Source organism: Apostichopus japonicus, chromosome 16, assembly GCF_037975245.1.
Source record: "Apostichopus japonicus isolate 1M-3 chromosome 16, ASM3797524v1, whole genome shotgun sequence".
In the NCBI taxonomy this organism is placed as follows: Eukaryota; Metazoa; Echinodermata; class Holothuroidea; order Aspidochirotida; family Stichopodidae; genus Apostichopus; species Apostichopus japonicus.
In genome coordinates this window covers 23315296-23329945 of record NC_092576.1, presented here as the reverse complement: position 1 = coordinate 23329945, position 14650 = coordinate 23315296, and the positions used below count along the sequence as shown (strand labels likewise).

The window sequence follows — 14650 nt, the reverse complement described above, 5'->3', positions numbered from 1 at the left end:
AATAAGTCTATAGGCTACAGTATCACTAATACTGTTTTATACGCAGCTAGTATAGACATTACACTGCAAGGCTATATTGCGTGCTAAACAGTACAGAACTATAGTCTTTAGAACAACTACATACCCCACAAACTGTGGTTTGGTACGCTCCAACTTAGTCGTTTCATCGCGTGGTCAGAAACAGGTTCAAAAGGATACAGAAAATGTCACTTTGGAGGTATTATTTTCAACCGAAATTACGATTAATTGAATGAATAAAGTCTTCTGAAAGTTACTGAGAAGCATTTTGAGTTAAATCTAACAATAACTCAAGATATCACAATCAAACGACAACACTTCTTGAATGCACATTCACCAACGTGTGCTGAGTACAGTATTGTGACGTCATGTCGATTGAGAACAAAGGGAAACAGAAGGAATATCCCTGATTTCTTTTTAGTTTGCAATTTGGCGTAAGGTTCTCATTGGTCAATTTAGTTAAGAATCGGTAGAAAACGTGATGAATATTCATAGTTAATTCACCGTTTGAACTGGGATTTTAGGACTTAGCAAACAAAAGTTACGGGGCAAAAATAGCCCACACAGTGCGGAAAAACTAGGGTTTTCAAGTGTACTCTCATTGAAAATGTCCTAAAATCACTTTTTTAATTAAAAATTGGCGTAAGGTTACCAAAATATATATGGATTAAGGCATACACCACCAGAAAGCTAACAGTTTAAGCTTTCAAAATGTGGATGGTCCAAAATGATTGACTAAATACACATGAAGATACAGGTCAAAACACACACAAAATGGCTCTTGCGCTACACAGTTAAGGACCCTCTCGGAGTGCCGTGAGCGCTATGTTCCGTTATGATATCCTAATGTCGTTGGTTCTCTATTTTGTAGAGTAAAAGAAGAGATACCATGTCATATCCGCCCCGCTACCTCCACTCCAAGCCCCACATACCCCAACCACATCAAAATGGGCTCCGCCGTCCATGTTTAGTATATCAACAAGTTCGAATTTCAATCTTGATGCAATTAATGCAAGAATGGCAGAACACAGGATAAACAAGTCTTAAGCTACATTGTATTTACATCGTGTTAAGAACGTATTACGATCGTTTTCGACGTTTACTTACTTACTAATTAGCTTACTAATATTTTGTTCTGTATAAGCTAGCGCTATGTTATTTGTATTCTTTTTTAACAACAAAAATAATACTATACAACGGTTACAAAGATCTTATGACCGCAGTCTGTACCCGTTCAACTCCAATGAGTTATTTACGTCAGTGCTGGTAATACGTACTATATACCCTATATTGTGACGCACTGCACCTGACGCACTGCACTCGAAGCTCAATAGCAACGTTACGCCTGACTGAATTATGAATAAACATGAGGTATTGTCCTCCAGTATCCTGTTCATCGTTTCCTATTGAGTTCACAGTTGATAGGGGGGCAATTGGTTGGCTTTCGATTCACCGCACAGAACGATACTGTAGCCTATAGATACATAGTGTAAAAGACTGCATTAAGCTACGGGATTGTACAATCACTGAACTGAAAGGAACAGCAAAGAAAGGTAAGACAACAAAAACACTCTCATTAAGTTACTTTTCATAAGTAAGTGTTTCTCACTTTGATTACTTCTAACTGGCTTTCATGGCGTTTAATTGAGTCTTTGTTCTTTATATGTAACCATGTTCAAATCAAAATCATATTAACTTTGCTTCAACCCATAAATTACTATACTGTATATCATACCGTGCGAGCAGTAGTTCCTGGTTGAGGTATTCATATGTAACCTGATACAGCGCACACTATACGGCTGGTAATAAGAAATAGGTGGAGTTTCCCGTTTTAATATATATATAGTTTTGTAGGCGCTGTTCCTACGCAGTGGAATAAGCTATAATATTTACGGTTTTCTTTAATTGCAACCTATTGTATATTATAACAGGGCGTGATTAGTGGCACACACCTAAAGTAAGGCTACTGTACCTGGGTCATATTGACTGAAGCAACGTCTCGAATGAATAATAGATAGATTGAAGACTACTTAATGCAGGCCGGTAATTTGAATACAAATCAACTATGGTATTAACAATATACAAACCTCGTAACCCCTTTTTAACAGGGAGGGAGAAAAAAAGAAAGAAAAGGAAGCGGAGTAGAGAAGGCATCATTAACATGTCATTAAGGCAGCTAGTTACGAGACAAGCAACCCCACAAAACTTAACTAAGCCCAGAATAAATGTTACTAAAACGAAATTATTTTGATGGGCGAATGGTGTCTGTATTTTCAACACATGCCAATTTCGAGGGTAGTGGATTGTATAGGATGAAATTACAGGTCTCAACTACAATACCTTAATAGTGGAACACTTATTCAATTCGTTTCTCTCATATTGTGCTCTCACACCCCCCCACCCCGCCCCCCCCCACACACACACAGGTATACTTGAGCGGAAGCAAGTTGTGTCCCATGGTACATAGGTTCTTCCGTTCAAATTCAAACGTCTTTAATATTAAACTCCCAAGTACCCCCTCCCACCCCCTACCCCCTCCCCCTTACTTGCCGCAACAGCAATATGGACCAGTATCGAGAACCTAACTATAGAACCGTTCTAACAAGAGTTCTCAACTTGTTCTAGGAAAGACTCTTAACGGCATTGTATTGCATGAACTTTCATCCCACTTGACTCTTGAGATAGTTGCGCCTTGCATATAGACACAATGTTATTGTGTACAGTATATGTAGTACTCGTACGTTTAACGTGCAAATACACCACACATATGTTATCTCCATATATATTTGTGTGCCGTTCTACTCTTCATGATATAACGCATATTATCCATATACATATTATTTAGTATCATTGGCTGACATATACGGTTTCCTTGTTGATTCTATCTCAGTATCGGGAAGTCAAGCTGTAGTTAGTCAGCGATTAGTTAGTCACAGTTGATCAGCTTGCATATATGCAGTCTGCATATAATCTAGTATCCAGAACTATACGATAATTTGGCCGCACTATAGCAGCCTGTGTAAGCCATCCGTCGAGGTGTGAAAAAGGAGGGGGGAGTCAGTGCTGCATGGGAAACATTATTTAGACTACCACATCCCTTTCGACTCAGCAGTCTCACACGTCATACCCCCTCCCCCTCCCTCCCTCGCTATGTATGCTTCTTGTTTTATACCCGTCAGAGCCGACAACCTCGTCCCCGCTAGTCACATTGCTCCTATACCCTCTTGCCACCCAAGTCACACACATGCCAAAAAGGACAGCCAAAATGTCTATTAATATTCATTGTTGTTATTCATAATTATAGTGAAATCTGGTAGTGGCAGGATCCTTTTTTTTGTTGCTCGAAACAAGTAAGGGAATGTAATGAATAATAAATACAAATAAATACCCAAAAAATATATAAATAATGAATAATAAAACAAAATAAATAAATACAGTGTTTGGGGGGAGGGGGGGGGAGACATATTAAATATAATAATAATAAAAATAATAATAGAAATTAAAATAATAGAAAAAAATGTTAATAATAATAATAATTTTAATAAATATAATAATAATTATCCTAATAATAATAATAATAATAATAATAATAATAATAATAATATAGGCTAATATAAATTGGCACCTTTACGAATTTGATTGCTTTATGATGACCCATCTGAAAGAGAAATCCAAATTCCTCTCTTTCAGTCCTCAAACGCACTTAGAGATTTCAGTTTCGTTTCATTAACGTTCATCATGTCTAAATGACTTTGAGTGATTATTGAATCTCATTAAACAATCAGTTATAAGAAGTTACTTTGTGATCGCAGTCATAGCTACGTGCGTGAAACTCGGAATTGCAATTGACTCGTAAAATTACCATGCATTACTGCAGTATATATACAGCATCTGCTTCGGTAATGAGCGCTCTCAAAGTTGATAGTGATCAAAAACTTTATATCATATAATGTATACCAGTGCTTTAAATAAAAAAAAATAAAAAAACAGTATGTAAAAGCTCTGACATGCACTGTATGTATAGTAGAATCTTAAGAAACATGTAGGGCTCTATGGGTCATAAACTCTCTATACGCTACTGAATAACTCTCTTCGGTTTACCGTTCATTTAGTTTGATTTATTTGATATGAAATTTGAAGTGTAGTGCCCTCTAAATCACTGCTGTACTGTAATTTGATTTATCGGACGAAAAATAATTCCGTATTGAACACAAATCGCTTCTTTAAGACTCATCATTAACTGTGCTATATATACTGTAGCTCTGCATACATGTAATTATGGACAAGGGTGGGGTATACAGGGGGGGGGGGAGTGGGAGGGGAGGAACGAGACTGATATAAATACCTCAAACACACATGCACCTGTGCATGGTTCCTTTTCTCATGTGGATTTGGTACATAAGTGTCCTTGCTTGGCCATATCCCCTTTTCTCATGTGGATTGGTACATTAGTGTCCTCGCATGGCCATATCCCCTTTTCTCATGTGGATTGGTACATTAGTGTCCTCGCATGGCCATATCCCCTTTTCTCATGTGGTTTGGTACATTAGTGTCCTCGCATGGCCATATCCTCTTTTCTCATGTGGAATGGTACATTAGTGTCCTCGCATGGCCATATCCCCTTTTCTCATGTGGATTGGTACATTAGTGTCCTCGCATGGCCATATCCCCTTTTCTCATGTGGATTGGTACATTAGTGTCCTCGCATGGCCATATCCCCTTTTCTCATGTGGATTGGGACGTTAGTGTCCTCGCATGGCCATATTCCCTTTTCTCATGTGGTTTGGTACATTAGTGTCCTCGCATGGCCATATCCCCTTTTCTCATGTGGATTGGGACATTAGTGTCCTCGCATGGCCATATCCCTTTTTCTCATGTGAATTGGGACATTAGTGTCCTCGCATGGCCATATCCCCTTTTCTCATGTGGATTGGGACATTAGTGTCCTTGCATGGCCATATCCCCAGTTCTGACACCTTTTGAATTACGTTATACATACTTGTTCTAAAATAGCAATTACTATTGAATATATACTGTACAGCAGTAACCTGGTGTTGCATATTGAACTGTATACCACTCCCCCCCCCCAAAAAAAAAAAAAAAGTACTTTGTTTGTCTTTGCTAATCGTCTGCTTCGTTGGTTTTCCTTTGCTTTGCTGTATCACGGTGACGTCACGGGTGACCTTTAAACAAGACCACACGTTTGCATACTCATCGTTACTTCTTTACGAATTCATCAGCCATAAAGTTAGATTTGAATTGAAATGCCTTACTTGGCCAAATACCTTTTCCTATTCAAGTTTTACATCGTTGTGCATTAGAGCCAAACGCCGGGGGTATTTATTTTTTCTACGAATGCTTTAGAGACAAAACCGAACACTAGGTAAAAAAATGTAAGCAAAAAAAAAAAAAAGTCAAACAATATGGTTGTGTACAAAAAAAAAACATAATCATGACGAGGTGCCTTCACACAAAGGGCAGCATAGGCGTATGGTGTGGGGTTGAAAGGGGGTACGCGTAACCTCCAAGGTTTTTTAGTAACCCTTTAAACTTGAAAATGCCCTTTTTTTGATACATAAGTAAAAGCAGCTCTTTACAAATTTGGTTTTTAAAATGTTCCCTGTTGTTCAGAAACTAATCGAAAACAAAAGTTAAGAAGTGACATTTGGTTGAATAAAATGCACAGTGTATCCATTTTTGTCGGGGAAGTGTTAAGGCAACCTCATAGCCTGCCCCATTAGATTAGTGTACCCCAACCCCACCCCAATTGCCTTCCACTAAATGTATATTAAAACAATAACTTCGCGCAAGTCCTACCGTACAGTATATTGGTGAGAAAACAGTCTCGTATGCGAAACTATGTTACATATACGGTATAGTGTTCACCGTATGGTTACTATCTTGTATAGGTTGATACATAGTTACACGACACGAAGTGCTTCGCACACTGCAGTACCCATGCCGAAACCAGGAACTTCCTGTTGAACCGTTTTACATGGAAACCAGAGAGGAAACCATATTACCTGTATTAGGCATACTAGGGATATTATATACAATGATTGCTGTAGCTTACCTGCCTGTTATCTTACAGTTCAAACAACGACTATTAGAGTAACATTGGCATCGGAACGGTCTTGTTTACTATGCAAATAGGCACCGATTATTAAAGCTACGTCAGTACACGGAATCGTAAATTCGGGACATTCCCGATAAACCAAGGCATGTTTACTATCATTCGTGGTCTTTGACTAAGATCAACAACAACAATGGACTTTATTTCATCGAGTCGCTTATATGAATATTCAGTAATTTTCCCCACCCCTTAATCAATATCTGACTTGATTAGCAAAACAATGTCCCGAAACGTGGTGAATATGTCAGTGAGTGAGACGTTTCAAGACTGAAGTCAGTGGCGTAGGAAGGTACTTTTGAGTGGGGGGGGGGGGCTGAAGACTGATGGCCAGCCTGGGGGAGGGGTTGGAATTTTTTTGCATTTCCAGGTGGCCTCAGATGCAATTTGGTGCAATATAGCACACTTTAACACCCACTCCATTTTGTAAACTTAATTTTGTATTTTCACCTGGCCTTAGATGCAATTTGGTGCTCCAAATGAGATTTTTTTTTTTCTCATTTGGAAATGAAAAAGGGGTTTTCTGACTTGCGAACCGGGGGGGCGGAATGATACTTCCGCCCCTCCACATTTTTCACTGGGGGGGGGGGCTGGCGCCCCCAGCCCCCCGGTTCCTACGCCCTTGACTGAAGTAGTACCTAACATGTTGCTTCCTTAGTTTATATGTGTTTTTATATGTATATATATATATGTTTATATTTTGATATTGTTTTACGTTTTCCATGTGTTTTAAACTGCAGTTTGTTTTGTATGCAGTTAATTCATATTCACCTCAATAAAGTAGTTCGTTTCCTGTTCTTCCTATAGTTTCATCTGTCACGTGATCTCTTAAAACTTACCATGAAGAACGCCATCGGTGCCATCATCATCCTCTTTGTGGTTTACCGTGAGTTTTCATCGACTAGGTTTCAATAACGACATGGGTTCAACAGGCTTATATACACATAACGGCCTGAGTGCGGTGGATGGTACTGTATATGTATAATGACGTGGAAAGGCCTCTATTTTAGAAAACTTCAGGGTTCTATACTGACCATAACGTCCTGGTGTAACACAAGTCCGTTTGTTTATAACGATATAAACATAACGGACTTGTGTTATGTGCATCCGGGGTGCTATATAGACTTCTTAAAAGGCAAAGATGCTACGTACATAACGACATGGGTGTTAATAGCTATACCTAATTGGCCTAGATGTGGTATATAGCCTACAGAACGATCTGAGTGGTATATAGCCTACATAACGTTCTGGGTGGTACGTATATAGTCTACATAACGTTCTGGGTGGTACGTACATAGCCTACAAAACGTTGAGTGGTATATAGCCTACAAAACGATCTATTCGGTATATAGCCTACATAACGTTCTGAGTGGTATATAGCCTACACAACGATCTACTTGGTATATAGCCTACAAAACGGTCTGAGTGGTATATAGCCTACAAAACGATCTACTTCGTATATATCCTACAAAACGCTCTGGGTGGTATATATAGCATACAAAACGATCTGAGTGGTATATAGCATACAAAACGGTATGGGTGGTATATAGCTTACATAACGTTCTGGGTGGTATATACAGCATACAAAACGTTGAGTGGTATTAAGCATACAAAACGGTCTAAGTGCTAGGCTATATATCCTATAAAACGGTCTGAGTGGTATATAGCCTATAAAAACGATCTGAGTGGTAAATAGCCTACATAACGTTCTTGATGTTATATAGCCTACATAACGTTCTGAGTGGTATATAGCCTACAAAACGATCTGCGTGGTAGATAGCCTACATAACATTCTGGGTGGTATATACCCTACTGACGGGGCTGGATGGAATATAGCCTACACAATGGTCTGGGTGATATATAGCCTACAATACGATCTGAGTGGTATATAGCCTACACAATGGTCTGGATGGTATGTAGCCTACATAACGTTCTTGGTGGTATATAGCCTACACAATGGTTTGGGTGGTATATAACCTACATAATGGTCTGGTGGTATATAGCCTACACAATGATCTGGGTGGTATATCCTACACAATGGTCTGGGTGGTATATAACCTAGACAATGGTCTGGGTGGTATATAGCCTACAAAACGATCTAAGTGGTATATAGCCTACACAATGGTCTGGGTGGTATATAGCCTACACAATGGTCTGGGTGGTATATAGCCTACGTAAGGGTCTGGGTGTTACATATCCTACAAAACGATCTGAGTGGTAAATAGCCTACATAACGTTATTGGTGGTATATAGCCTACACAATGGTTTGGGCGGTATATAACCTACACAATGGTCTGGGTGGTATATAACCTACACAATGGTATGGGTGGTATATAACCTAGACAATGGTTTGGGTGGTATATAGCCTACACAATGGTCTGGATGGTATATAGCCTACAAAACGATCTGAGTGGTTTATAGCCTACGTAAGGGTCTGGGTGTTACATATCCTGCAAAACGTTCTGGGTGGTTTATAGCCTACAAAACGTTCTGAGTGGTAAATAGCCTTTATAATGTGTGAATGGTATATATCCTTCATAAAAGTATGGGTGGTATAACCGTTTGAATGTTGCTTATACAACCACACCCTGATCCTCAACCCTGTCACCTGCTTAATCGGTATAAACTCCCAGATAATCCCCACATCGCTATACAACCACCCCCTCCACCACAATCCTCGTACATGCTTTTTACATCTGCATTCACTCAAATGCATAAAATATTACTCTCTTAAACCGTCGTATTCATAACAGTTGATATAACAACTTTTTCACTTTTTGTTTTTTCCTTTCTAATCTTGAAATTGACAGTGCACCTGCTGGTCGTACCGCCAAGAAACCTACGTGGGCAATATTACAAAAACCCTTCAAGAACCTTAAAGGAGTGTAATAAGGAATACGAATGCTTAATAGCAGATGGTGCTGTCGAACCGATTACTAACGTATGTGATAAAGACTACGTGGAACAAAACAAGACGGAATCATGTTATGGAGTATGCTTGGTAAGAAAGCCGGTCGCGGTGACGTGCGCAAAAGAGAGAGTGTGGAGGTGTGACCGTATCCCATTTTAAATTGTACGTCGAGGCAATAATATTGAACCAAATCCTCAGGCCACACATCCCATTTGCAATCTCACACCTGACCAGAATTAAAAAGTAATTATTATCACTAAACCTTTACGTCTAGCCCTCGGGATACTATTGAGCAATCAAGAAAAGAGAGAGAGAGAGAGAGAGGTGTGGAGAGGCCGACGTTATCAGAACGTTCATTTTGAAAAGAGTAGTTCGTACATTTGTTGGTTTTACATGGTTAACATAATTATGCAGATATATAAACAAGTCTAGACAGAATAAGCATTCCTATTTTTGTTATTTTTTTATATTTCAGTATGTATTCATTTAGGTTCTAATTTTGTTAAATATCGTATTGTTGGTAGATATCATTTTGACTATTGTTTGCTTTGCATCTTAATTAATATGTTATTTGGTTTTCCTTTCTCTTCTCTCTCTTTGCAGGTCCAGACTACTCACAACTCAACCAATGGCGACTTACTCTTCCGAGGGTTGGGATGCGCTCAGTATTGTGAGGATTATTGTACCGAGGCTATTGCAGGCTTTCGTAGTTGCTTCAGCTGTTGCGATACCAACAGGTGTAACTAAACCAACGTTTGAACGTGCATGGATATTCAGTACTATTCGTTTGTACACTAGTGTAACCTAGAAAGCTGTAATTCTCCTAGTAACAGTCGATGTTATCAAGTATTTGTTTTTGAATATTCAGTTTAAACTATAAATATTTAGTAATGTAAAAACGTACTGTAGTCTTTAATGGTAAGATCCAGCAGGGGACAAGCTTTGCTTTTACTGTACTTTTCATGTCATGTTTGAAACCTTTCGTATCGACATAGTACGATCAATATGAATAGTAAGTACATATTTCTATCAGATATAGTACTAGTCAGGAATAGTTCATGCTGTCAGTACAAAGTGCTTTTCAAGCATACAAGAGGACAATATACAGTGGTATTAAGAGGTGAGAATGATCACAGAGCTGGCTGCTGTAATCTATGGAAGCCTAGCAATTAAGCTGTAATTCTCTGTGTTATAGCCAAGCCATTGGAAGTTATGAATATTAGAAATAGAATTAGTAAATATTCATTCCAAAATGAATATTTAGCACTAGACCTACCTGTAATATAAACATAATGAATATTCAACGGACTCTATAATGCTTAGGGAGGCGGCGTCGTGTGTGTGTGTGTGAATAAAATCGGCGAGGTCGTGAGACACAGCAAAGGCAACGGAATTATTTCCTGAACATACAAAGGAGACATCATATTTTTCCGTCAAATTTTGTGCATGTTAAAGAACAAACAATTCGTTGTGATATAAGAGTGAATGCCTCCTGCTTCCAAACTACGTTTTTATGAGGCTGAAGATGTAAATTTTAATTACTTGAACACACTTCCCTTTAAACAACATATGTTCTATCAAATAACGCGTTGACATTTTTATATGATTAATTATTTCAGCATTTGGTAGGAATGACGACATGTGCGAGGCCAAGTGCTGTATAATTGTTATTTTCATTCCTTTCAAATCTCGTTTCCTGTCCCGCCTCACTCCCCCCCCCCTCCCCTACCGTTTCACACATCGTAGTGCTCTGATTGGTTTTCCCCTTCCTCTCCCGTTTTTTTTTTATAGAAATGACGACCGATTTCTGTAATACCACAAGCAGGCAGTCAGGCATATGCAATGTGTGGTAGATGACCAATCACTTTGCGTAACATTGGCAAAATGCAATGGCAGATCAAACATTAAAATCTCACTCTTTATATTTTATGACCTTGTTTTCCTTTCTTACTCTCCATAGACGTATATGATATGACCCTTGAGCTGTGAGAATATTTTGTTTCGAACACAAGAAATGTAAAAATCCCAATTTTTGCTACCTTAGTTCTTTGGCTTTAGAACAAGTAAATTTTAATAAAAGTTTTTGTACTGTAAAATTGTAAAAAAAAAAATAATATTTTGTTTTCAATAGATATTACTGTGCCCCCATACGATGTTTATTTTCTCTTTATTTACTTTATTTTTACTTGGCTATTTTCTTAAAGGAGACAGAAACCCAACAAGCAACAAGCAAGCAAGACTTAATATGACATCATCATTGTCATAGTCATCATTATCATCTAGGAAACGTGTACTTCGTGTGTTTCCTTTCATTTATTACCATGTCTATTTCCTGTAATGGTGATGGGTTTTCAAATTAGCTAAATCTAACATAATCAAGCTGATAACATACACTTATGATGGGATATGTCTCAGTGTAAACACAGCTCGGAAATATGAAAAGCCAGTGTTTAGTAATATCAAATCATGTTTGACATTCCAAATCATGTTTGACATTCCCCCCAACTGGCGGTCAGTCTGTGCATAAATGTAACCAATCTAACTAGGGAGTACCGGAACATTTTTTTCATTCCTTGTGCTATTTTATATGTTGTATCTAAAAGATAGCCCAGGGTGCCCTGATGAAAATCTGAAAGGGCTCACTCTCAAATGTTCACACAGCCCCAACCCCTTTGGGTGGGAGGGGTAAGTCTTCGATTATTTAAAGTATGGCATGGTGGGTATCAAATGAAAGGAAATGATACCAGGAATCCATATTTCACAATTCTGAGAGGGGGAACCCTAGATGCTCTCATATTCCCCATGAATTAGGGGAACCCAGGGTAAGTTCAAAAATGGGTTTTCATGTAATATATGAATAATGTAGATATTAGATATGACTGTCAAATGAAAGGAAAAAAACAAGGAATATTAATCTACATGTAACTATGCTGTAGAGCTGACCCTTTACCGAAAATATTAATCTACACCCACTATTGGCTCGGGTGGGCAACGTGGGTGGGTGGGGCTGGGAGGGGTTAAAAATAAAAACTGAAGTTTATGAAAGTAAGGCATAATGGGTATCAAATGAAAGGAAATTACATGAGGAATACATTTTCCTAAAGATAAAAGTGATACTCCCAAACTTTGTCACATATGTTTAATTTAAGGATGGGGTGTGGGGAGGGTGGTGGAAAACTCAGCCAGTTTGCATATGTAACCTAATTTTTGAAAACAAATGTGGTTAGGGAAGCCTTCCTTTAAGAGAGCCTCCAACGATAAGCATAGACAAATTCAGACAAAATTTGGACCCTAAGTCAGAAATGATGTTCAGGGTAATGCCAATAGGACAATGTACGTGAAACTATGTGACTCTGTTTCTCTATGAAATACAAGTTAATAAAACAAACAATGGGTTTGTATCACTTTAAGTACATCACATTTGACTTCAGTTTACCTCTTATTTATTGTAACAAGAAAAAGAAAAATAGTGAACAAGAAACTGAAACAAAATAAATAAATGTTAAATAAAATTGGATCACAGTCCCAGCTCATAACCCATCCTATCATAGCTTACCCACACCCACACATCTCCTCATGGTCGACTATTCTCATGAGTCTTATATATTAACTGCAATTAAGCTACAATCCATGTAGTTTTAAGGCTCTTGCTCACACAGATATACATAGCCTGATGCAGGGTGCATTCCATGTATGCCTTGCGCCATATGTTACACCAAGGCCCTAGCTATTATACACCTCAGTAACGTCATGCCCAGCTTATTGGAAACATTATTTAGGCTAGCATGGCATATTTCTACACCGGCAAGGCGTTGCTTGCACATCGACACACCAACAAAAATCAACTCCATGCCGAAACCTTTTTTTTTTGTGGACTAACTAAATGCACCCTGGCTAGCCTAGCTAAACAATCTAGGGCAGAACCTCAATCCCCAGGAGACCCCGTGCCTCCTGTCATAGAATGAATTTTAACCCAGTCGGCATCTATTTTTAAAAACATGATGTGGTCTACTATACCCTAATGCAGCCAGGGTTCACACTAGGATTGTAAATGACTGGGGAAATGTTCCTCCCTTCAATTTTTTTTTTTTTAGGGTTGGGGGGGGAGGGGGAGTTTTATGCAGTTAGCTAGAAAGTACATTGATTTAGGGATCAGTACTTAGTAGAAGGCCTAGGCTAGGCTAAGGTGATATCCTAGACCTACAGTACGCCAGAGTCGTCCAATCCTTCACACTAATGTAAATCCTCAATGTTGTCTAACGTTGAACTTAGTTTCTGTAGATTTTGTTTTATCAAAACCAAAATTTTGGGGCATGATTTTAGAGCTCCAGATACACCTCATATCACATTTGAGCCCTAACTTTTTATGCGCACTTTATATAGGCCTGTTTTCTTAGAGATTTGTTTGTATAGTAGTACCGTGATGTGGGTAAAAACTAAAAACCACGCAAATTACCAGAAAATTCTCTCAGATCAGGGATTCTCCCTAAACCATCTCTACCAAACACGAACAGGAAGCGGGAAGTTAATTATTCAAAATTCTCAAATGGGGAAGGGGACTCGGAAACCACCTCTCCCCATCACGGAGATCACAAGATGATTTATATGGCCCCCCTTTCATAAAATCAAGGATCCGCTCTTGCCCGCAGATCAAGTACATCTCAGAGCATTTATATTGGAAAAAAAACATGAGAAGCCCCCCCCCTTACCCACTCACGTACGACTTTAGGAAGCGGAGGTTGTGGGGGGAGGGGGGTTATTACCCAGTAATGGCGTAGCCAGGATTTTTGGTTGAGGTGGTCGAATCCTGAGTTTGTTACTATCTAAGTAGGGCGCCACCATCAGTTTGCGCGGAACGTAGACATTTGTGAAAGGGTACCTCTAGATCGCCGGAATTGGCACTTCCCAGGTCTTGCAGGTTGCATCTAAACTAAATCCTTTATTTTGGATGAATTATTTTTTGTCTTTAAATTGGGAGTGGCTTTGGCCACCACCTAGCTACGCCAGTGACCCCCATGCTGTAAGTTATTGAATGCATGCTTGCCAGTAACGTTTAGGCCTATGTTAGGCTAGCCTAACAACTGCTACATACACTAATGTATACTGGGATAATTATTTAGAGAGGTCAAATATCTTTGATAAAATCAAGTTTTGTCATGCACATTGCACAAGTAATTATTTTGCCATATACAATTATTGACAAACCACTTTTATTCTGCAATTCTTCAACTTCAAGCTAGTTTGGTTAACAATGTCATCAGATCGGATGACTAGTGAAGCCTTACCTGGCCGTGGTACCCTGGTGGTCATCAGCAATAACAGGACAGTGTTGCCAGATGCAAATTTGTACTAGATGCAAATTTGGTACAAACTTGGTTTTCTTAACAAATCAATGCGATTTATGTTTGCAATGGAATGCAATAATTGTATACTCAGATGAAAGATAAAAAAAAGATGCCAGTTGTTACATAGTCTTCAAAAATGTGTGGGAGACAAAAATACCACGAATTTTTTTCAGCAAAAGTGTGCCGGTGCGAGTGCTCCCAGGTTAATCACAGTGAAGTAGGATTGTATTTGAGCTGGAATACATT

The 14650-nt window shown here is 38.8% G+C and overlaps 1 protein-coding gene across 1 annotated transcript; it reads left to right on the top strand.

Moving 5' to 3' along the window:
* The first annotated feature begins 1430 nt into the window (after positions 1-1430).
* On the top strand, positions 1431-10405 carry LOC139982590 (uncharacterized). Its single transcript, XM_071995512.1, has 4 exons — positions 1431-1571; positions 6956-7034; positions 8959-9149; positions 9663-10405. Exons 2-4 carry the CDS (start codon positions 6989-6991, stop codon positions 9804-9806), a joined length of 381 nt encoding a protein of 126 aa, XP_071851613.1. The 5' UTR covers positions 1431-1571; positions 6956-6988; the 3' UTR covers positions 9807-10405.
* Positions 10406-14650: the final 4245 nt, after the last annotated feature.